The following is a 23,490-nucleotide window of genomic DNA, read 5'->3' as shown; positions in this document are numbered from 1 at the left end:
AGAGACATGAGTCAGCAACTCTATGAATATCTCACATAATGGATGTGAGTAGGTTAAAGACTTTGGTGTGTGGCAATATTGGGTTCAGCGATATTGTGCTGTTTGAGATGCATGGGATTGCTCCCCTTAGGGCTGAGAAGGTTAAGGGGTGATTTAATTGAGGTGTTCAAAATCATGTTAAGAGTTTTGTTAGAGAAAGAAAGAAAGAAAGTAAGAGGCAGGAGGGTCAGTAACCAGAGGACACAGATTTAAGGTAATTGGCAAAAGAACCAGAGGGGAGTTGAGAATTTTTTTTACAGTGAGTTGTTGTGATCTGGAATGTGCTGCCTGAAAGGATGGTGGAAACTGATTCAGTAGTAACTTTCAAAAGGGAATTAGATTAATATTGAAGGGGATACATTTGCAGGGCAATGGGGAAAGGGCAACGTTGGACTAATTGGTAAATAATGAGAGCATGATGGGCCGAATGGCCTCCTTCTGCACCATATGATTCGATGATTAGGTTTCAGGTTGATTGATTACTGTATCTGCGTGGGTTGAAAAGATAATTAAACCCCTTCCCACTACATTCATCTATTTTGCTCAAAGCTGAATCTTGCACACTCCTGTGCTGCTTTTAGTTTAAAGCGCCTGTACAGTTTGAAACTCGGTCATGTTACTGCACTAGCCGTCCATAGGCCTGGACTGATAATCCAGAGAACAGGAGATCAAATCCCACCATGGCAGTTTTAAGAATTTTAATTCAGTTTTTAAAATGTGGAAATAAACAGCTGGTATCAGTAAATGCGACCATGAAGCTGTCGGATTGTCGTAATAAACTGGACTGGTGCACTAATATCCTTTTTAGGGAAGGAAATCTGCCATCCTTACCTGGTCTGGGCCTATATGTGATTCCAGACCCACACCAATGTGGCTGACTCTTAACTGCCCTCTGAAATGGCCTCTCAAATCACTCAGTTGCAACAAACTGGAACACCCTACCTAACAGTAGTGTGGAAGTACCTTCACCACAAGCGGTTCTAGAAGGGCGGCTCACCACCACCTTCTTAAGGGCACCACAACCTTCTAGGGGATGGACAGTAATTGCCGACTTTGCCTGCAACGCACACATCCCGAGGATTAATAGCGTTTGAACCGGGATATTTTCATTGGCAGCAGAACCCGAGTAAATTCCCAGCCAACATGTAAAGCTGCGACACAAAGTCACGGTTTCCTGGGTAAAACTTGTGAGGTGGATAAGGAATTGCTGAAAGAGAAGAAGCAGAGTTAGAGAAAGCAATGTTGCACAGAATTACATAGAATGTACAGTAGAGAAACAGGCTATTCATAAGAAATAGGATCAGGAGTAGGCTAGGTGGCCACTCGAGCCTGCTCCGCTCCTATTCCATTCGGCCCAACTGATCCGTGCCGGTGTTTATGCTCCACACGAGCCTCCTCCCAACCCTCTTCGTCTCACCCAATTGGCATATCGTTCCATTCCTTTCTCCTCATGTACTTATCTAGCTTCCCCTTAAATCATCATCACCATAGGCAGTCCCTCGGAATTGAGGAAGACTTGCTTCCATTCCTGAAATGAGTCCTTTGGTGGCTGAACAGTCCAATGTGAGAGCCACAGACCCTGTCACAGGTGGGACAGACATTCGTCGGGGGGAGGGGGGGACTGATTTACCGCACGCTTCATCCGCTGCCTGCACCTGACCTCTTCACACTTGCAAAGTTGAGATTCGAAGAGCTCAACGCCCTCCCGGATGCACTTTCTCCACCTAGGGCGGTCTTCGGCCAGGGTCTCCCAGGTATCAGTGGTGATGTCACACTTTACCAGGGAGGCTTTGAGGGTGTCCTTGTAACGTTTCCGCTGCCCACCTTTGGCTTGTTTGCCGTGAAGGAGCTCTGCATAGAGCAATTGCTTAGGGAGCCACATGTCTGGCATGCAAACTATGTGGCCTGCCCAGCGAAGCTGATCGAGTGTGGTCAGTGCTCCAATGCTGGGGATGTTAGCCTGGGCGAGGACACTGATGTTGATGTGCCTGTCCTCCCAGGGGATTTGCAGGATCTTGCAGAGACATCGTTGGTGATATATATCTAGCAACTTGAGGTGTCTTCTGTACATAGTCCATGCCTCTCATCCATACAGGAGGGCGGGTATTATTACTACAGCCCTGTAGACCATGAGCTTGGTGGTAGATTTGAGGGCTTGGTCTTCCAACACTCTTTTTCTCAGGCGGCCAAAGGCTGCACTGGCGCACTGGAGGCGGTGTTGAATCTCCGTATCAATGTCTGCCTTTGTTGATAAAAGGCTCCCGAGGTATGGGAAATGGTCCATGTTGTCGAGGGCCGTGCCGTGGATCTTGATGACTTGGGGGGCAGAGCTGTGCAGCGAGGACAGGCTGGTGGAGAACTTTGTCTTATGGATGTTAAGCATAGGGCCCATGTTTTCATATGCCTCAGTGAATACATTGACTATATCCTGAAGTTCAGCCTCTGACTGTGCACAGACGCAGGCGCGTCCACATACTGCAGCTCAACGACAGAGGTTGGGGGGATCTTGGACCTGGCCTGGAGGCGGCGTAGGTTAAACAGCTTCCCACTAGTTCTGTAGTATAGTTCCACTCCAGCGGGGAGCTTGTTGACTGTGAGATGGAGCATGGCAGCGAGGAAGATTGAGAAGAGGGTTGGAGCGATGATGCAGCCCTGTTTGACCCCAGTCCGGACGTGGATTGGGTCTGTAACGGAACCGCTGGTAAGGATCACGGCCTGCATGTCGTCGTGGAGCAGGCAAAGGATGTTGACAAACTTTTGGGGCATCCAAAACGGAGGACACTCCATAAGCCCTCATGGTTGACAGTGTCAAAGGCCTTTGTAAGATCGAAAAAAGCCATGTACAAGGGCTGGCGCTGCTCCCTGCAATTTTCCTGCAGCTGTTGCGCTGCAAAGATCGTGTCTGATTCCAGGAGGAGCTCCTCGGCCACAGGGAGAAGACAGTTAAGGAGAACTCTAGCGACAACCTTCTCAGTGGCTGATAGCAGGGAGATTTCCCTTTAGTTGCCGCAGTCGGACTTTTCCTCCTTTTTAAAGATGGTCACGATCACTGCATCTCTGAGATCTCCCGGCATGCTCTCCTCCCTCCAAATGAGAGAGATGAGGTCATGTATCTGCACCAACAGCGCCTCTCCGCCATACTTTAGCGCCTCAGCAGGAATTCCATCCACACCCGTAGCCTTGTTGTTCTTGAACTGTTTTATGGCTTTGCCTACCTCGTGCAATGTTTGGGTTTCACTCAGGTGGTGGCGGGTCGCATGCTGTGGGATGGAGTTGAGAACACTTGAGTCAAAGGCAGAGTCTCAATTGAGGAGATCTTCAAAGTGCTCCTTCCAGCTGACCCTGACAGCCTCGGTGTCCTTGATAAGTGTTTCCCCATTTTCCCTTTAAATGCATCTATGCTATTCACCTCAACCATTCCATGTGGTAGCAAGTTCCACATTCTAACCACTCTCTGCATAAGGAATTCCCTATTCGATTTATTAGTGACTATCTTATATTTATGGTCCCGAGTTGTGGTCTCCCCACATGTTGAGCTGGAGCCAGGTTTTGAATATAGTTCTCCAGAAATTGGTATTTGGACCCCTTACTATACTGGATTGAGCAATGCATTGTAGATGATACTAAAAATGGTAGGGGACAATTCAAATCTAAAAATATTACATAAGTACCTGGACAAAATTTGCAAGCAGGGAGAGCAATGAAAGATGAAATCCAATACAGATGATCAGGGACAGGGGGACATTCTTAATCAACATCCCTGTTAATTACTACAGCTGTTTTGAGAAATAACGCTCAATTTCTTACGGGTAAATTGCATTGCCAATTTATAGATTAAATCCCAATTCCTTCTGAAGCCACTAACCCCAATATTTCTTGTAAATATTTCTTGTAACTGCCGTTTATTGTGATCCCTGCTCTGTGAACTGCAGATTCTAAATACAAGGTCCGAAATGGAACTATATTAAATGGATAGAGTATGTGTAATGTCACCACCTAGTGGGCAGGTTGGACATTGCAGAAATACTACATGCGAGTAAGTCAAAGAAAAATCATGCTGATCCCATAACCAACAGCGTTGCTTCTGTAGCAGGTTCTTCAGAATATCCAGGAGCCTTCCATTTTATTTTTTAAATCTTGTATCTTTTCCGCCCCACCCCCAATGTTTTTTGCTGTTGAAATTATTTTAAGGAATTTCTGATGCAGTGGCTTACCTGCGCCAGCTCTTTGAAAGAGCTGTCCAATTAGTCCCACTCTTTCCCCATAGCCCTGAAAATGTTTCCCTTCAAGTATTTATCCAATTCCCTTTTGAAAGTTACTACTGAATCTGCTTCCACTGCCCTTTCCAGCAGTGCATTCCAGATCACAATAACTTGCTGTGTAAAAAATATTCTCCTCATCTCCCGCTTGATTCTTTTGCCGATTACCTTAAGTCTCTGTTTTCTGGTTACCGACCCTCCTGCCACTGGAAACTACTTCTCCCTAATTACTCTATGATAATAGCCCTCACCTGTAGGATTTTTTTAAATTCCGGAACTAAATATAACATGAAGTTAAGTGTGTGAACTATTTTGAATCTCTGTCGTTGGTTAGGAATGGTTTTTTTCTTCTTGCTGCAGTGTGCTTATTTGGAGGCCAGGTACTGCCAGATCGAGAGCAAGTATCTAGTGATGCTTCACAACCTGCAAGACAACATCAGCGACCAAGGCAAGACCAGCCAGGAAATAGTGAAGCAGCTTATAGCTGACCAGTTGCGATTGGAGATTAAAGATGAATCTGTTCTTGCACATGGCAGTCCTTGCAAGTGAGTAGAACAAGACAGTGCATTTTTAATTTGGGAAAATCTCTTGTGCGTTAGTTTGAAGCTTTGAGAAAGATCTACATATCTCCCCTCCTGTGGTGGCCTTGTGGGTGAAGGCACCGCCTGGTGTAGCCACCCCAGTCCAAAGGTGGTGTATGTACAATCTGCATGCCGTAGCTCCTCTGAAGCACTGGAGGTCAGAATTTCCAAAGGGCTCTTCCCAATCTCCTGCCGTAACTTGAGTTACACCACCCACAGGAGTGTGATGGAATACTCTCCACTTGCTTGGATGAGTGCGGCTCCAACAGCATTGAAGAAGCTCGACACCATCCAGGACAAAGCAGCCCGCTTGATTGGCACCCCATCCACCATCTTAAGCATCCACTCCCTCCTGCAGTATATGTACCATCTACAAGATGCACTGCAGCAACTCGCCAAGGCTTCTTTGGCAGCATCTCCCAAACCTGCGATCACTACCACTTAAAAAGACAAGGCCAGCAGGCGCATGGAAACACCACCACCTGCAAGTTTCCCTCCAAGTCACACACCATTCTGACTTGGAAATATATCACCATTTCTTCATTGTCACTGGGTCAAAATCCTGGAACTCCATCCCTCACAGCACTGTGGGAGTACTTTCACCTCATGGCAGTTCAAGACGGCGGCTCACCACCACCTTCTCAAGGGCAGTTAGGGATGGGCAATAAATGCTGGCCTTGCCAGTGATCCCCACATCCCATGAATGAATAAACAAAGGGTAATTGGAAACTCTGGTAAACGACAGCTTTGTGATGTCCTGAGATCGCTACGGGCAGGCAAATCCTTTTTTCTTTCTTTAATTTGTTTCCCCAAATCTTCTGGGGAGAGATTTTTTTTCCACTGGCAATTTTAATAATATTTTACATCCACCTGAGCGGGCAGACAGAGCCTTGGTTTAACATCTTATCTGAAAGACGGCACCTCCGACAGTGCAGCACTCCCTCAGTTCTGTGCTGGGAGTGTCAGCCTAGATTTTTGTGCTCAAGTCTCTGGAGTGGGACTTGAACCCACAACCTTCTGACTCTTAAGACGAGAGTGCCACCCACTGAGCCACAGCTGACACTCAATAGTATGCAGCCTTTCACTTCTGACCTGAAAGAATGTTTTGTTTTAATCTCTTAATTTGCCCATTTGCAGCAGTCTTCACTGGTAAGCTCTTTTGTTTTCCCCACTCCAGTGAATATGATGAATATGGCTTCAACACCGTGTCTTCCCCAGTCCAGGACGAAAAACTCTTGGCCAGAATCCACATACTTGAACGCAAATCCAACAACCTGATGGTCGGCCAGGAAGGTCAGGAGAAAGCCATCCAGGTGAAATGGGCAAACCATCTATCCGGCAGGACCTGTGGAGAACTTGTGCCATCTCCAGAGTTAAAGAACCTGATCCGCAATGGCATCCCCAAGGAACATCGGAGCCACGTTTGGAAGTGGTGCACCAATCGGCGAGCTCAGCATATAAGGGAGCGATACGGTAGCAACCGTTACCAGGAGCTGTTGAAGCTGTGCGAGAACAAGCAACAAGCAGCATCCAAGCAGATTGAGCTGGACCTGCTTCGGACACTGACCAACAACAGGCTCTTCACCTCCCCAACTTCCAAGATGGTTCAGCAACTACGCCGGGTGTTGCTGGCATACTCGTGGCAAAACCCCGCTATTGGGTACTGCCAAGGATTGAACAGGTATCGTTTCTTGCTTCTCATTTACATGTACACCACCAAGCACACTCCTAAACCATTTCCTCCCTCTAGAGCTTTTCACGTTCATAACTAACAACGCGTGCATAAAATTTAAACTTTCTAACTCCACACTTCCCTCAGTCCTTCCTTCCTTCAACAATCTGCACATTTTTAAAACACACGTAGATGGTCTTGATTTAGGAACGTAGGAACAGGAGTCAGTCATTCAGCCCCTCGAGCCTGTTCCGCCATTCAATTGGATCATGGCTGATCTGTACCTTAACTCCATCTACCTGCCTTGGTTCCATATCCCTTATTACCCTTGCCATACAAAAATCTATCAATCTCCGTTTTGAAATTTTCAATTGACCCCCAGCCACTACAGCTTTTCGGGGAAGAGAGTTCCAGATTTCCATCACCTTTTGTGTGAAGAAGTGCTTCCTGCTTAACCCTGAATGACTTGGCACTAATTTTAAGGTTGTGCCCCACAAGAGGAAATAGTTTCTCTTTTCCTACCCTATCAAATCCTTTAATCTTCTTAAGCACCTCAAATAGATCACCCCTTAATCTTCTTCTATACTTGGTCTATGCAACCTGTCCTCATAATATAACCCTTCTAGCCCCGGTATCATTCTGGTAAGTCTGCTTTTTTTGGGGGGGGATGGGGGGGTGGAAGAAAGGGTACCAGATTCCCACTACTCTTTGTGTGAGGATGTGCTTCCCAGCATCTTTTCTGTAGTTTCTTAGATTCCTGTCTGTGGGGAGCGCCACACTTCTGAACTAGAATCTAATGCCTGCCGATCGAATCATTCAGGACTTCGCACGAGGGGGAAAAAATAGGCTGTAGAACAGAACCGAGGGTTCAAATTAAACTCGCAAACACGGAGAGCAATCCTTGTACATGTGCAGAATGGCATGCTCTTTTAGTTAGACTTATTCCCACACCCTTTCATCTTGAGCTTTTGTGCTGTAACTTGCTGGAATTGCGAGTTGATAACAGCACGGCAAGGGCAATGGGGCATGTGAACAACGGGACCAACAGTCCATCTCCTTAAACAATGAAATTTAAAGATTGAGAAATAAACAGAGGATCGACGGAGAAGGAAATGGGGTGAATTAAGAGTAAAATCAGGTACAGATAGAGAAATAGAGAGAGGGAAAGAAAGATTGGAGTAAAAGAGAGAAAAAGACAAAGGAAATGTAAGAAAACATATTTTACATTTTAAAAATCTCCAATAACAATTTAGTACATGCAGAAATGAGACTCCACTGTTTAAATTGTTCCCTTTCAGGGCCAGAGGGGTTGATTGGCACTGCATTAACAGTTATCACACTATTAAGTTCCAGCGCTAACTTTCTGCGGCGAGTTTAATGGGCAATTAATGTACAAATCCAACAAGTTCTTAAAAATAACGTAAGCTAAGGACGAGATACCGTTTGTGCGATGCAATCGGTGGAGCGAGGAAAAGTGACCAGTAACTTCTAGAGATTCACAACTCACAGCATAGCTCTTCATCCCCTGAACTGGCTGATTTATTCATTAATAACGCCGTGCATCGTTAACACACTGTTATCTTTCCAGCAAATTCCGGCCCATTTTTTTCCCCAAATGACTCTCCCTGCTTTAGAAAAATCAGGCTTGTAATGTCCAATTTTAAAATGGGGTGATCACTGGGCAACCTGTCTTAAAACCCAGTGGACAGTCAGGTGCCAATCCGAGCAGAAACTTAGTACCTGTATACCTTTACGCACTCTTAGCACCTAACTGTACATAGAAAATTACGCTTTAAATGTAATTGTCAGAAATCGCGCTCTCCTTCACACCCATCATTGTCACAGCATTTCTTGTTATTTTCTATTGATTGGCACTCAGTCCCTCATGGCTGGCTTGGAACAATACGTTCCGCAGACTAGTTTAGACACAGCTCCTATTTATTATTGCAGCACGGAGTGTGTTTTTTACCAACACCCAACCAATCGTATGATTTTAATTCCCTGTTTACAATGATCACTGCAATGCAGCAATGATGGAGAGGAGGCTGGCAGGTTGATGGGTTTTTTCTAGGCAAGGTGCCAGAGGAGCATTTCATACTGTGAGCATCAGGAAGCTGTGCTGACTGATCCAGACCAAACCACCAGTGTTTGGCTCTGGCCCCAGCACCTTTGCATTGATGCAGTTACTTGGGAGTGAAGCCAGCGAGCGGGATCCATGTCCTCGCCTTCAGTTCAGGCTGGAGGGGAGAGATGAGGAAATGACGCAATGTGTAAGAGGAATCCTTCGCACCATCAGACTGGGTTGGATTCATATCCAGACCCCAAAGCAGGATCTATTTATCAACTGTGTAAAATAAAGAACTTGCATTAATATAGTGTCTTTCACAACGTCTCGAAGCGCTTCACAGCCAATTATGTACTTTTTTGAAATGTAGTCATTGTTGTAATGTAGGAAACACGGCCGTCAATTTCTGCACAGTGTGACCGTGACCAGAAAATCTGTGTTTTTTTTAATGATGTTGGTTGAGGGATAAATAATGACCTAGGACACCAGGGAGAACTCCCCTGCTCTTCTTTGGAATAGTGGCCGTGGGATCTTTTGCATCCACCTGAGAGGTGCTGGATTGTGTCTCGGTTTAACGTCTCATCCGTAAGATGGCACCTCTGACAGTGCAGCACTCCCTCAGTACTGGCGCTGGGAGTGTCATCCTGGATTACGTGCTCCAGTCTCGAGAGTGGGGCTTGAACCTACGACCTTCTGACTCCCGAGGCAAGAGTGCTACCCACTGAGCCGCAGCTGACCCCTGATGCTACAATTGATGGAACATCTCTGGGATAGGAAGTGGGATGGGATGGGGGAAGAGTGCCGAACGTTCCCATACCCTATTTGTTATGCAGTGATTCCTGCCACAAAGTGAGTGTGGGTGGACTTTGGGTGAGGACAGAATCAGGATTTGGTTGTGCTGGAATAGTCTTCCAATACTTGCTCACCACACATTCCCATGAAGAAAAGGCTGCCTGAGCAGATGAGGGGATTACTCATCCATGCCATTGTTACCTCCACACTTGAATATTCCAACGTTCTTCTGGCCAGTCCCCTCATCTTCAACCCTCCTAAACTTGAGCTCATCCAAATCTCTGCTGCCCGTATCCTCTTCACTAAGCCCTGTTCACCCATCACCCTGGTGCTCGCTGACCTACATTGGCTCCCGGTCCAGCAATGCCTCAATTTTAAATTCTCATCCTTGTTTTCAAATCCCTCCATGGCCTCATTCCTCCCTATCTCTGTAACCTCCACCAGCCCTACAACCCTCCGCAATCTCTGCGTTCCTCCAATTCTGGCCTCTTGCGCATCTCTGATTTTTCATTGCTCCAGCATCGGTGGCTGTGCCTTCAGCTGCCTAGGCCCCAAGCTCTGCAATTCTCCCCCTAAACCCCTCCGCCTCTCTACCTCCCTCTCCTCCTTTAAGTCACTCCTTTAAAATCTACCTCTAACCAAGCTTTTGGTCACTGCCCGAGTATCTCTTTATGTGGCTCGGTGTCAGATAACGTTCTTGTGAAGCGCCTTGGGATGTTTTATTTATTATGTTACAGGCACTATATAAATGCAAGTTGTTGCTGTTACCTCTGGGCCTTTATCTCAACTGAAATTTTAAACTTCAGGAGAAAAATAGGAGTACTGGAAGGAAAGAAATTGCTCATTTAATAATTGAATAACAAAATAACTTGTTCCAGACTGGTAGCCATTGCATTGCTGGTCCTGCGGGAGGAGGAGGATGCCTTCTGGTGTCTAGTGGCTATTATTGACTGCATTATGCCGGAGGACTACTACAGCAACACCCTCACTGGCTCTCAGGTGAGAAATTGCTTCTCGTTGATCAACTAAACCAATTTTGGGGAGGGTTGGTGATGTGGGAAGAGTTTCCAGGAGACCTCTGTTGGATACTACAATAGAATTGTTTCATGCGTTGAGAGGGATGTATGAAGGTACCGGAGGATTTAAACCTCCTCTCAGCTGTTCATGAGGTTTACTGAACTTTTATAGAACTAATCACAGCAAACCTATAGTTATCAAAGTTCAGCACCTTTTGTGGTCATGTTGGTGTCTGATGGTTGTGGGAGTGTGTCGCCACATTTAAGTATCCAAACAAAGCTACTGAGAAATCCACATGGGTAGAATACCTATTTACCTGATGTTGAGAATGCGCACAGTCCCTCCGTAGGGACATGACCCACCTATTGGCCCGATGGGGAGAGCGCACAGTCTCTCCCTGCATGGGGGATTGACAGGGTAGATGTTGAGAGATTGTTTCCCCTGGTTGAAGAGACTAGAACTCGTGGTCCTAGTCTCGGGATAAGGGATCGGCCATTTAGGACTGAGTTGAGGAGGAATTTCTTCAGAGGTTTGTGAATATTTGGAATTCTCTACCCCAGAGGGCTGTGGAGGCTCAGTCGTTGAGTATATTCAAGGCTGAGATCGATAGATTTTTGGGCACTAAGGGTGATCGGGTGGGAAAGTGGAGTTGAGGTTGAAGATCAGCCATGATATTGAATGGCGGCGCATATGGCCTACTCCTCCCATTTCTTATGACATAACCTACCTGTTGGCCCAATATGGAGTGCGCGCACAACCTACCTGTTTGTTGGCCCGATATGGTGAGCGCACACTCTTTCCTTCTGAGGGACACAATGACCTAGCTAAGTCCACCAGAAGTTTTTATTTTGGGAATTTCCCAATGGGCTGCCCGATGCCCGTGCTGGGAGCTAGCTTTCATTAAATAAACAAATCTGCATTCTAGTATTGACACCAAACATTCCCAGGTTGAGTGAATCTTGGGTTAAACCCAAAGTAAAGCTTTTTGTATTGTGCTTGAACCCCAGCCTCCGAAGGTAATGAGAAAGAAAGACCTGCATTTATATAGCATTTCTCAAACATCTCATATAATGAGCCACTTTTGAAGTGCTCTAACTGTTAGACAAGCAACAATTTCCTAGAGTGTTATTGTAATATTTAACCAGCCAGTCATGTAGTTTTCCCCCAATGAGACAGTCAAAGGTGGTGCTGAATTTTGTGCTTGGTGCACTATGACAAGGCTTGAGCCTTAACCAGACTCTCTACTCTCACAGCCTTTAAGGTTTTTATACTAAGAGGTTACAATGATCAGGAAAGACTGAAAAGGCTCGGGCTCTTTTTCTCTAGAAAAGAGGACGAGGGGTGACCTGATAGAGGTCTTTAAAATTATGAAAGGGTTTGATTGGGTAGACATAGAAAAGATATTTCCACTTGAGGGAGTCCAAAATTAGGGATCGTAAACTAATAAATAAACTGAGAGTCACTAATGAATCCAATTGGGAATTCAGGAGAAACTTCTTTACCCAGAGAGTGGTTAGAATGTGGAACTCGCTACCACATGGAGTAGTTGAGGTGAATAGCACAGAATTGTTAGTGCTGTTGAGGAGGGGTTAAACTAACATGGCAGGGGGATGGGAACCTATGCAGGGACAGAGGGAAATAAAATGGGGGCAGAAGCAAAAGATAGAAAGGAGAATAGTAAAAGTGGAGGGCAGAGAAACCCAAAGCAAAAATCAAAAAGGGCCACATTACAGCAACATTCTAAAGGGACAAAGAGTGTTAAAAAGACAAGCCTGAAGGCTCTGTGCCTCAATGCGAGGAGTATTCGTAATAAGGTGGATGAATTAACAGCGCAGGTAGCTATTAACGATTATGATATAATTGGGATTACGGAGACATGGCTCCAGGGTGACCAAAGCTGGGAACTCAACATCCAGGGGTATTCAACATTTAGGAAGGATAGACAGAAATGAAAAGGAGGTGGGGTAGCATTGCTGGTTGAAGAGGAAATTAATGCAATAGTAAGAAAGGACATTCGCTTGGATGATGTGGAATCTGTATGGGTAGAGCTGCGGAATACCGAAGGGCAGAAAACACTATTGGGAGTTGTGTACAGACCACCAAACCGTAGTAGTGAAGTTGGGGATGGCATCAAACAAGAAATTAGGGATGCGTGCAATAAAGGTACAGCAGTTATCATGGGCGACTTTAATCTACATATAGATTGGGCTAACCAAGCTGGTAGCAATGCGGTGGAGGAGGATTTCCTGGAGTGTATTAGGGATGGCTTTCTGGAACAATATGTCGAGGAACCAACTAGAGGGCTAGCCATCCTGGATTGGGTATTGTGTAATGAGAGAGGACTATTTAGCAATCTTGTTGTGCGAGGCCCCCTGGGGAAGAGTGACCATAATATGGTAGAATTCTTTATTAAGATGGAGAGTGACACTATTAATTCAGAGACTAGGGTCCTGAAATTAAGGAAAGGTAACTTTGATGGTATGAGACATGAATTGGCTAGGATAGAGTGGCAAATGATACTTAAAGGATTGACAGTGGATAGGCAATGGCAGACATTTATAGATTACATGGATGAACTTCAACAATTGTATATCCCTGTCTGGAGTAAAAATAAAACGGGGCTAACAAGGGAAATTAGGAATAGTGTTAAATCCAAGGAAGAGGCATATAAATTGGCCAGAAAAAGCAGCAAACGAGGACTAGGAGAAATTTAGAATTCAGCAAAGGAGGACAAAGGGTCCAATTAGGAGGAGGAAATAGAGTATGAGAGGAAGCTTGCAGGGAACATAAAAACTGACTGCATAAGCTTCTATAGCTATATGAAGAGAAAAAGATTAGTGAAGACCAACGTAGATCCTTTGCAGTCAGAATCAGGTGAATTTATAATGGGGAACAAAGAAATGGCAGACCAATTGAACAAATACTTTGGTTCTGTCTTCACTAAGGAAGACAGAAATAACCTTCTGGAAATACTAGGGGTTCGCGGGTCTAGCAAAAAGGAGGAACTGAAGGAAATCCTTATTAGTCAGGAAATTGTGTGAGGGAAATTGATGGGATTGAAGGCCGATAAATCCCCAGGGCCTGATAGGCTGCATTCCAGAGTACATAAGGAAGTGGCCCTAAAAATAGTGGATGCATTGGTGATCATCTTCCAACATTCTATTGACTCTGGATCAGTTCCTATGGACTGGAGGGTAGCTAATGTAACATCACTTTTTTTTAAAAAGAGGGAGAGAGAAAACAGGGAATTATAGACTGGTTAGCCTGACATTGGCAGTGGGGAAAATGTTGGAATCAATTATTAAACATGAAATAGCAGCGCATTTGGAAATCCAAGTCAGCATGGATTTATGAAAGGGAAATCATGCTCGACAAATCTTTTGAGGATGTAACTAGTAGCGTGGACAAGGGAGAACCAGTGGATGTAGTGTATTTGGACTTTCAAAAGGCTTTTGACAAGGTCCCACACAAGAGATTAGTATGCAAAATTAAAGCACATGATATTGGGGGTAATTTATTGACGTGGATAGAGAACTGGTTGACAGACAGGAAGCAGAATAAACGGGTCCTTTTCAGAATGACAGGCAGTGACCAGTGGGGTGCTGCAGGGTTCAGTGCTGGGACCCCAGCTATTTATAATATACATCAATGATTTAGATGAAGGAATTGAATGTAATATCTCCAAGTTTGCAGATGACACTAAGCTGGGTGGCGGTGTGAGCTGTGAGGAGGATGCTAAGAGACTGCAGGGTGACTTGGACAGGTTAGGTGAGTGGGCAAATGCATGACAGATGCAGTATAATGTGGATAAATGTGAGATTATCCACTTTGGTGGCAAAAACAGGAAGACAGAATATTATCTGAATGGTGACAGATTAGGAAAAGGGGAGGTGCAACGGGACCTGGGTGTTATGGTACATCAGCCATTGAAGTTTGGCATGCAGGTACAGCAGGCAGTGAAGAAGGCAAATGGCATGTTGGCCTTCATAGCTAGAGGATTTGAGCATAGGAGCAGGGAGGTCTTACTGCAGTTGTACAGAGCCTTGGTAAGGCCACACCTGGAATATTGTGTTCAGTTTTGGTCTCCTAATCTGAGGAAGGATATTCTTGCTATTGAGGGAGTACAGCAAAGGTTCACCAGATTGATTCCTGGGATGGCAGGACTGACATATGAGGAGAGACTGGATCAACTGGGCTTGTATCCACTGGAGTTTAGAAGAATGAGAGGGGATCTCATAGAAACATATAAAATTCTGACTGGATTGGACAGGTTAGAGGCAGGAAGAATGTTCCCGTTGCTGGGGAGTTCCAGAACCAGGGGTCACAGTCTAAGAATAAGGGGTAAGCCATTTAGGACCGAGATGAGGAGAAACTTCTTCACTCAGAGAGTGGTTAACCTGTGGAATTCTCTACAGCAGAAAGTTGCTGAGGCCCGTTCGTTAGATATATTCAAAAGGGAGTTAGATATGGCCCTTACAGCCAAAGAGATCTAGGAGTATGGAGAGAAAGCAGGAAAGGGGTACTGAGGTTGAATGATCAGCCATGATCTTATTGAATGGCGGTGCAGGCTTGAAGGGCCGAATGGCCTGCTCCTGCACCTAATTTCTATATTTCTATACATTTAAGGGGAAGCTAGATAAACACATGAGGGAGAAATGAATAGGATATGTTGAAATGGGTTAGATGAAGTAAGGTGGGAGGAGGCTTGTATGGAGAATAAACACTGGTATAGACCAGTTGAGCCGAATGGCCTGTTTCTACGCAGTACTTTCTAGGTAATTCTATGTACTATTAATCCAGCTGTATTTGTCATTTGTTTGAGTGTTCTATCCCTCTGTTGCCCAGTTTCTAGACCTAATTCAACAGTAAAGGCAAAGTAATGGAACATTGGTGAATTGCAGCTGACTACCTCTTCATTTTGTCCAAGTTTGTAAATTGGAAAGAGTATCATGGTGAATTGTGATCATTGAATTCTTTGTTTATCTCATTGCAGGTTGACCAGAGGGTGTTTAAGGATTTCTTGTCCGAGAAGCTGCCCAGGCTCATGAATCACTTTGATCAGTATAACGTGGACCTCTCTCACATCACCTTTAACTGGTTCCTGGTTGTCTTTGTTGATAGCCTTCCGAGTGACATCCTCCTCCGGGTTTGGGATGCGTTCCTGTACGAGGGAACAAAGGTACTGTTAAGGTCTTGACATTGTACTATGTTCTTCTGCCAAAGATGGACCCGATAGTTAAAACGTATGAATATTAAACAGGGCTTCAGAAATGAAAAAAGCAGCAAATTGGGGTTGGAAACAAGGTCAAGTAAATCTAAAGGAAAATGATGAATAGGGAGATGGGTAGAGATGCGATTAATGAATGTTGAGAAATATATACTGACAGCCAAAACGTTCTACATTCTGGGAATGGGTAGAGGAAGCCAGAGAATCGATTAGGAAATGAACTTCTTGTCTGGAGATTGACACTAGAGTTAGCTGATTTGAAACAGTCGGACCACTGCAATTGGCCCTAGCATCCATCAGCTAAGGGGAGGGAGAGTCAGCCAGCACATCGCAGAATGATACAGCACAGAAGGAGGCCATTCAGCCTATCGTGCCTGTGCTGAGTGGTCTCTGTTGAAAGTGTGGACAATTGAGTGAGGGTGAGAGCAGCCTGGGCTGTGATACTGTTTTGTGATCAAACTGGCAGGAGTTGTCAGTAACCAGAGGACACAAATTTAAAGATAATTGCCAAAAGAACCAGAGGGGAGATAAGGAGAATTGGTTTTATGCAGTGAGTTGAGATGATCTGGAATTCACGGCCTGAAAGGGCGGTGGAAGCAGATTCAGTAGTAACTTTCAAAAGGAAGTTGGATATATACTTGCAAAGGAAAAATTTGCAGGGCTGTGGGGAAAGAGTAGGGGCAAGTGGGACTAATTCGATAGCTCATTCAAAGAGCTGGCACAGGCACGATGGGCCGAATGGCCTCCTCCTGTGCTGTATCATTTAATGATAAAGACTTGATTTACAGCCTCCTAAACAGGCCAAATCAGGTGACTTTGGAGATGGGTGGGGTATTGGGGGTGATGGGCAGAGGAAAGAGAAGGCCATAGGTAGTCAATGGGGCTGAATTAGTCAGTCCATCCTAGAACATAAGAAATAGGAGCAGGAGTAGGCCATATGGCCCCTCGAGCCTGCTCCGCCATTTAATACGATCATGGCTGATCTGATCATGGACTCGGGTCCACTTCCCTGCCTGCTCTTCATAACCCCTTATTCCCTTATCATTTAAGAAACTGTCTATTTCTGACTTAAATTTATTCAATGTCCCAGCTTCCACAGCTCTCTGAGGCAGCGAATTCCAGATTCACAACCCTCAGAGAAGAAATTTCTCCTCATCTCAGTTTTAAATGGGCGGCCCCTTATTCTAAGATGATGCCCTCTAGTTCTCGTCTCCCCTATCAGTGGAAACATCCTCTCTGCATCCACCTTGTCAAGCCCCCTCATAATCTTATACGTTTCGATAAGATCACCTCTCATTCTTCTGAATTCCAATGAGTAGAGGCCCAACCTACTCAACCTTTCCTCATAAGTCAGCCCCCTCATCTCTGTAATCAACCTAGTGAACCTTCTCTGAACTGCCTCCAAAGCAAGTATATCCTTTCGTAACTATGGAAACCAAAACTATATGCAGTATTACAGGTGTGGCCTCACCAATACCCTGAAGAACTGTAGCAAGATTTCCCTGCTTTTATACGCCATACCCTTTGCAATAATGGCCAAGATTCCATTGGCCTTCCTGATCACTTGCTGTACCTTTTGTGTTTCATGCACAAGTACCTCCAGGTCCCAGACCAAGAGGAGAGAGAACCAAGGATAGTCTAGCAAACTAGGGAAGGCATTGTCGATGTCTGAAGGCACAGTCTAGCCCAGCTGAGAAAAGAATGTTTTTATGTAGGCTGATTCAAGGGATAGTGTAGTATGGATGGCATTGAGATAGTATATCATAGGGACTAGTAGTCCAGTGTTAAGAATCAGAAAAAATGGCCTCCTTCTGTGCTGCATAATTCTTTGATAGTTGAAAGGTTCATAAGGTTCATAGAATTCATTGAGGCCATCAATGGATTCTTCTGATGATTCCCATGACAGTGCCCACAGCACAAGATTTAACATGGGCATCGAGTTGGGCTTGACGGGTGATACCTCCGATTTCAGGTGGAGACGATACGGGTAGAATGATTGTCATCTCTTGTGTTGCAGGTTATATTCCGTTATGCGTTAGCAATTTTCAAATACAACGAGGAAGAAATTCTGAAGCTTCACGATAACTTGCCAATTTATGAGTATCTCAGATGCTTGACCAAAAACATTTCTGAGGGAAGGTAAGATCTTTCTTTGATCAGAATTGACCAAAGTAGTGGATAATTTAGAAAATAATTCTTCTTAATAATTGCATAAGTATTTATAACCTGCTGTTTCTATCATTGATTGGAAAGCATTATTAACGGGTGCAAGCAGGTAGATGGAGAGCCAGGAAGTCTGCAGGTTAAAGGTCATAGTCTCCTGCCTCTGGCCCCATTTATAGTCATTTATAGAACAGATGAGGATGGATTTTCCACACGGTCAATCTGGTTGGTGCCACTCTCACCTCTTGGTTATAGTTTTGAGTCCCACACCAGGACTAGTTGACAATCTAGGTCAACACTCCAGTATAACACTGAGAGTGCCCATAATGGATAAGTAATTAAAATCGACATCCCGTCTGGATGTTAAATGTTGCAATGGGAAGATTGGTATTCTGGAAAGATGCAATTAGATGGGCTGGGGTATCGTCATCTAACTCAATTTTGTGACTAACAGATAATTTCCTTTCGAAGGGGAGGAGTCTTGCTTTTGGTCACCTGTCCTAATATATCTTGTGTGATCATGGTGTCAAATTTTTATTTGATAATGCTCCTGTGAAGCGCCTTGGGATGTTTTACTGCGTTAAGGCGCTATATAAATGCAAGTTGTTGTTGCTCTTTGAGTAGTGCCATGGGCTCTTTTATATCCATGTGAACACTCAGGATGTTTTAGGTTCAAGCTCCACTCCAGGACTTGAGCACATGGTCGGCACTGAGGGAATATTACATTGTAAACATAGGCTTTTTTAAAAACGAGAGATTCCACCAAGGTCACCCGTCTCAAATTAATGTCTCATCTAAAGAAACAGCAGCTCTGACAATGTAGTACTCTCTGTGCTAGATTATATGATCAAGTCCTGGAGTGGGGCTTAAACCCACAACCTTCTGACTCCAATGCAAGAGTGATCGAGGACATACACCATCCAATTTCTACAAAAGTGGACAGTAGGTCTCCATCCCTTCATTCAGGGGTCACTCTTCCTTCAATAGGTGTCACTCTTCCTTTTTATGTGTCAGCTGTGGCTGTGGGTAGCACTCTTGCCTTGGAGTCAGAAGGTCGTGTGTTCAAGTCCCATTCCAGAGACCTGAGCTCAAAAATCTAGGCTGGTACTCCAGTGCCGTACTGAGGGAGTGTGCTGCACTGGCGTTAAATCGAGGCCCCGACTGCTCTGTCAGACGGACGTAAAAGATCCCATGGCACTATTTCGAAAAAGAGTGAGGGAGTTCTCCCCAGTCTCCTGGCCAATATTTTTCCCTGAACCAACATCACTAAAACAGATTATCTGGTCATTATCACATTCCTATATTACAACAGTGACTACACATCCAACAAAAAAGTATTTTATTGGCTGTAAGGTGGTTTGAGATACTCAAAGTCGTGAAAGGCGCTAAAAAAATGCAAGTTCTTTCTTTCCTTTTCTTTCAATAATTTCAAATGGTCAGTAATTATTTGGTATCTCACAGGAAGCTGATGAACATTGCATTTGTTGAAATGAACCCATTCCCCCTGAGGCTGCTTCAAAATCGTCGTGCTGCACACCTGGAGAAGCTCAACGCTGAGCTGAGCGAACTGGAGAGGATACGTGAAGCATATGTGAACGAAAGAGTGGAACAAAAAGACTCGATTGGTGGTGTTAGTGAGGATGAGGAGGAAACATAAAGGAATTGTCCTGCAACCCCATTCCCTGAATCTTCTGCAGGTGACACCTGGAAGTCACAACTACGTTCTCCAAAGAAGCAGCACCTACACTCAAGGTGTCCAGTGATGGAAATAACTTTCTGCAAGATGTGTTTCCTTCATTTACAAGAGAACGCGCATGACTAAAGTTGTTTGATTTAAGTGTGTATTTGTTGTGTGCTTGTCATTGCCAATATCAAATATCCCGGGTCAGGTGTAGCAGAGTAAAACTTTGATGTATTCTGCCCCAACAAAGGTGCCTTTACCAAAGCTCAGAAAAGTACCTCCTGCAACATTGTGAACTTTTTTTTTTAAACAGTTCTCACACCAAATATCCGATGAATAAGACTGGCCATTCAGTCCTGAAATAGTCGAGGCGCTCTTGTCCTTTTGGAGTCACTTTAGCTAGGATCTGGAGTAAGTCTGCTCAGATTCATTTCCGATTGATAACTGGTAGAGAGGAGAGATTTCATCCCATCAATCTGAGCTGGATTGAAGCCAGATCCTAGTGATGAGAGGATAGTGGGCTGCACCACCTAGTTGTACAAGAAAATTATTTATAATTTTGGTGCCAAATTTAGCCCAATTTGGAATTCAGCAGATAAGTGTGTCCACATAGAATGCCTTGGTTAGGATAAGTGTTTGGATATTGGTTGTACAAACCTATTTGCAAGTACTCCCCACCTTTTGGGCGCCTATGGGAAAGAAATCTAATCTTCTGGTCGATTCCATGCTTTGTGGATTGATGGAATAAGAACATAAGAAATAGGAGCAGGAGTAGGCTATATGGCCCCTCGAGCCTGCTCCACCATTTAATATGATCATGACTGATCTGATCATGGACTCAGATCCACTTCCCTGCCCGCTCCCCAGAACCCCTTTTTCTCTTCTTGGTTAACAAACTGTCTATCTCTGTCTTAAATGTATTCACTGTCCCGGCTTCCACAGCTCTGTGAGGCAGCGAATTCCACAGATTTACAACCCTCTGAGAAGAAATTCCTCCTCATCTCAGTTTTAAATGGGCGGCCCCTTATTCTAAGATTATGCGCCCTAGTTCTAGTCTCCCCTATGTGGAAACATCCTCTCTGCATCCACCTTGTCAAGCCCCCTCATAATCTTATACGTTTCCATAATGAGTAGAGGCTCAACCTCCTTAACCTTTCCTCATAAGTTCTTTGGAGGGAGCTGCGGTAGCCCTACATACGGGAGAGATTGTTTTATTTATGACATTAAAAGTTTAACTGTTGATCTCATCTGTATTATTACCGGAATGTTTGTTGTGGAAGATTTTATGGCTTGTGTCAGAAGTTCTTATCACTGTTGGGTATAGGGCGACGTGTCTGAAGGTTGCAGGATTCGGCTGCAATCGATCCATCAACCTGGAACCATGGCCAGTAAACATGATTATTTCAAACTTAAAATATCTATTTTTAAAAAAGAACTACAACTTCTTCGGAAGCTTGTTTACCAAATGATAGAGGGGGGGGAAATGTACAAAGTGTGAGATCTTGTGGCATTAAGACTGCCGCTGAAAAGTTGCAATGAGCTGTCAATCAAAAACAGTCCAATCGGAACCTGTATCCTTTACCTCAGTGGAGTGATGTTGCTCAGGGGCCCAGAACCACAGGCCACCACTTCTTTCAGTTGTCAGTGGCAACAGTGTCCTTGATAACTGTGAACGTGAGCTAAAAATAGTTTTGTAATGTTTTGATCGCATCTAAAACTTATCCAATCCACAGACACACACACTTCCCCTCTGTTACAACTAATAAAAAAATGCAGAAATAAATAAAGAAAAAACCTTGCCTTGCTCTCCGGGCATTTGTGCCTGAGATGCGCTATATACTCACCATTTTTTTCAGGCTGTCAGAACGCTGCCGTTGAAACCAAATATCGCGACAGGTGCCAAGGGGGTGTTGCAGGCTGGATGACGTCACTACGTGGGCGGTGTTGGAGGGCGCTGCGTCACATTTTGCCACCTCTACTAAAGAGCCAACTGAATTTCTGGGGCGGTGTGGCCGCTGCTTGCCGCGGGCGGTAGACATTTGCCTCCTGTTAGCCGTCCTCTCCGGTGGTAACAGGTGGCGTTAGAAATGGAATTTCAACCTCTATAAGTGTCAGGTCTTTCGCTGAGTAACCTTGTCCAAAGGTACACAGCCATTTCTAAAGTGTTCTAAAGTCACATCTCGGATGTAACTCACCTGTGTGATGTATTTTCTTCGTAAACTGGGTCGTGTTACTTTTAATAGAGTTGGGGCGATTCATTTGCTACGACATGTGGTGGGGGGAGGCAATGTTGTGTTTATATTTAAAAAAAGACCCCCCAAAATATCCTGAGATTGTGATTACCTGGAATATATTCGACAATATTCAAAGTGTTTCCACTTTTTTCTTGCAACCTGCTGACTTTTTCTTGTTTATAAATGCAAGTCTTTTGCCACACTTGCTAAAACACAGAATGTTGATTTAAATTGTTCACGTACTAAATTGCCACAATTCATGTTCAAAAGGAAATTGTAGATGGTGTAAGACTTACAAAGTTTATAAAGTTCAGACTCGTGGAACAAACAACTCAAAACGCCGTTATCCCGTTTCCCCTCACAGGGTAACCTTTACTTAAATATCAACGAAAGAGTACAAGTAACCATCCAATAGCTTCAATACACAACAGTTCCTGTATAGACCTACGCCGTAAGACTTACTTTACTTACAGTTTATTCACTTTACACATAAGCAATTCTAAGCAAAATTCACAGGTAACTAATACTACCGGTGGTGAAATGGTCTATCCAACTGCAGCACCGCACTGCGATTTTACAGTCTAATTATATCGAATAATTTGGCAACCGGTCCAATACGTGTATGTCCCAAACCATACTAATAATGTTGGAATAATTGGTCTTCAGTTTCCTCCCTATCAAAAAGTCAGCAGTTGTTTTTTTTCCATGTATTAATTTCAATTCGGTGTAACTTCTGTAGCAACAGTTTTTTTTGCATTCTTATCAATCCGTAGGCTCCAAGGACAGTTATGTCTGAGGATTTTCGTAGACTAAGGCCTTCCCAGGACTCTTATCTGTGATAAACATTTTCGCAGCTGCAAAAAGGTTCAACAAAGAGAGCTCTTGGCCTTGCAAGGTATACTGGGTTATAAGAATTTGTTCAGTTTTGAATAAAGCAGAAAATGGAGTATTCTTACAATGCTTCAAGGCTGAATTTCCCAGTCCGCTTGGTTTACACGAAGAACCGTGGAATGTTCGAGCAGTTACCATCCTGAAACCAACTCCTATTTGGTACATTATGCTAAAAAATATTAAACTACATTCGCAACCTTGAAATATCAGTAAATTATAACGTAATAATCTTTAATATTTATAATTTGCTGAATCTTTAATGGAATCAGAGTAAATATTTTTATGTATCGAACCTTTTTTCTCAGTATTTTTTTAATGTGAGCTACAAATGTGATCAAAACCAAGATAAAAGATCAGAGATTATAGGCCAATACTTTCCTTCCCCTCCCTCCCTCACTTGTGCTGCTCCCCTAAAAGCTCATGGAACCAGGTCTGCACCTCCCCTAAAAATCAAGAGTAGTCTATAATAAACTGCTGTTCCCAGAACTTTATAGAAACTGATCCCAGCAGTGCAGACTATTAACTCTTTTGTATTGTCTCATAATGACCATTTCCGTCTGATTTACCAAGACCAATCATTGTATTCGAAAACCGGGTTCTGCAGTGGCTCAGATTTATTTTGCACCTTTTCTCCAGCCCATGACGTCATTCAAAAGCCTCCCAGTATTTGACAGCATTTTAATCCAATCCAGCCCTTTTAGCTTCCGTTCAGAGAGGGGTGTGTGTGCCCGAGTGTGTGTATGCCTTGCACTTTTTCGTGTGGTCAAGTTTCTAGCCTCTGGTATGCACCCACCTGAGATCATGTGATGGCTGATATCAAACGCTCACTTAAATGGTTGTGTGGGTGGGGAGAGAGAGGGGAAAAGGTG

The 23,490-nt window shown here is 44.3% G+C and overlaps 1 protein-coding gene across 2 annotated transcripts in view; it reads left to right on the top strand.

Moving 5' to 3' along the window:
• tbc1d2 (TBC1 domain family, member 2) overlaps window positions 1-20,830 on the top strand; it is a 75,795-nt gene extending 54,965 nt beyond the window's left edge. For both annotated transcript variants that reach the window (XM_070887671.1, XM_070887663.1), the window contains 6 exons: window positions 4,659-4,843; window positions 6,057-6,560; window positions 10,287-10,407; window positions 15,419-15,604; window positions 17,670-17,791; window positions 19,277-20,830. In XM_070887671.1, the coding sequence (XP_070743772.1) occupies window positions 4,659-4,843; window positions 6,057-6,560; window positions 10,287-10,407; window positions 15,419-15,604; window positions 17,670-17,791; window positions 19,277-19,472 (1,314 nt within the window). In that variant the 3' untranslated portion in view covers window positions 19,473-20,830. The remainder of the gene's footprint in view (window positions 1-4,658; window positions 4,844-6,056; window positions 6,561-10,286; window positions 10,408-15,418; window positions 15,605-17,669; window positions 17,792-19,276) is intronic.
• The last annotated feature ends 2,660 nt before the right edge of the window (window positions 20,831-23,490 follow it).

This window comes from Pristiophorus japonicus, chromosome 1, assembly GCF_044704955.1.
Source record: "Pristiophorus japonicus isolate sPriJap1 chromosome 1, sPriJap1.hap1, whole genome shotgun sequence".
Lineage (NCBI taxonomy): Eukaryota > Metazoa > Chordata > Chondrichthyes > Pristiophoridae > Pristiophorus > Pristiophorus japonicus.
The sequence above is the reverse complement of the archived record's forward strand: the minus strand, read 5'-3'. Positions and strand labels throughout refer to the sequence as shown.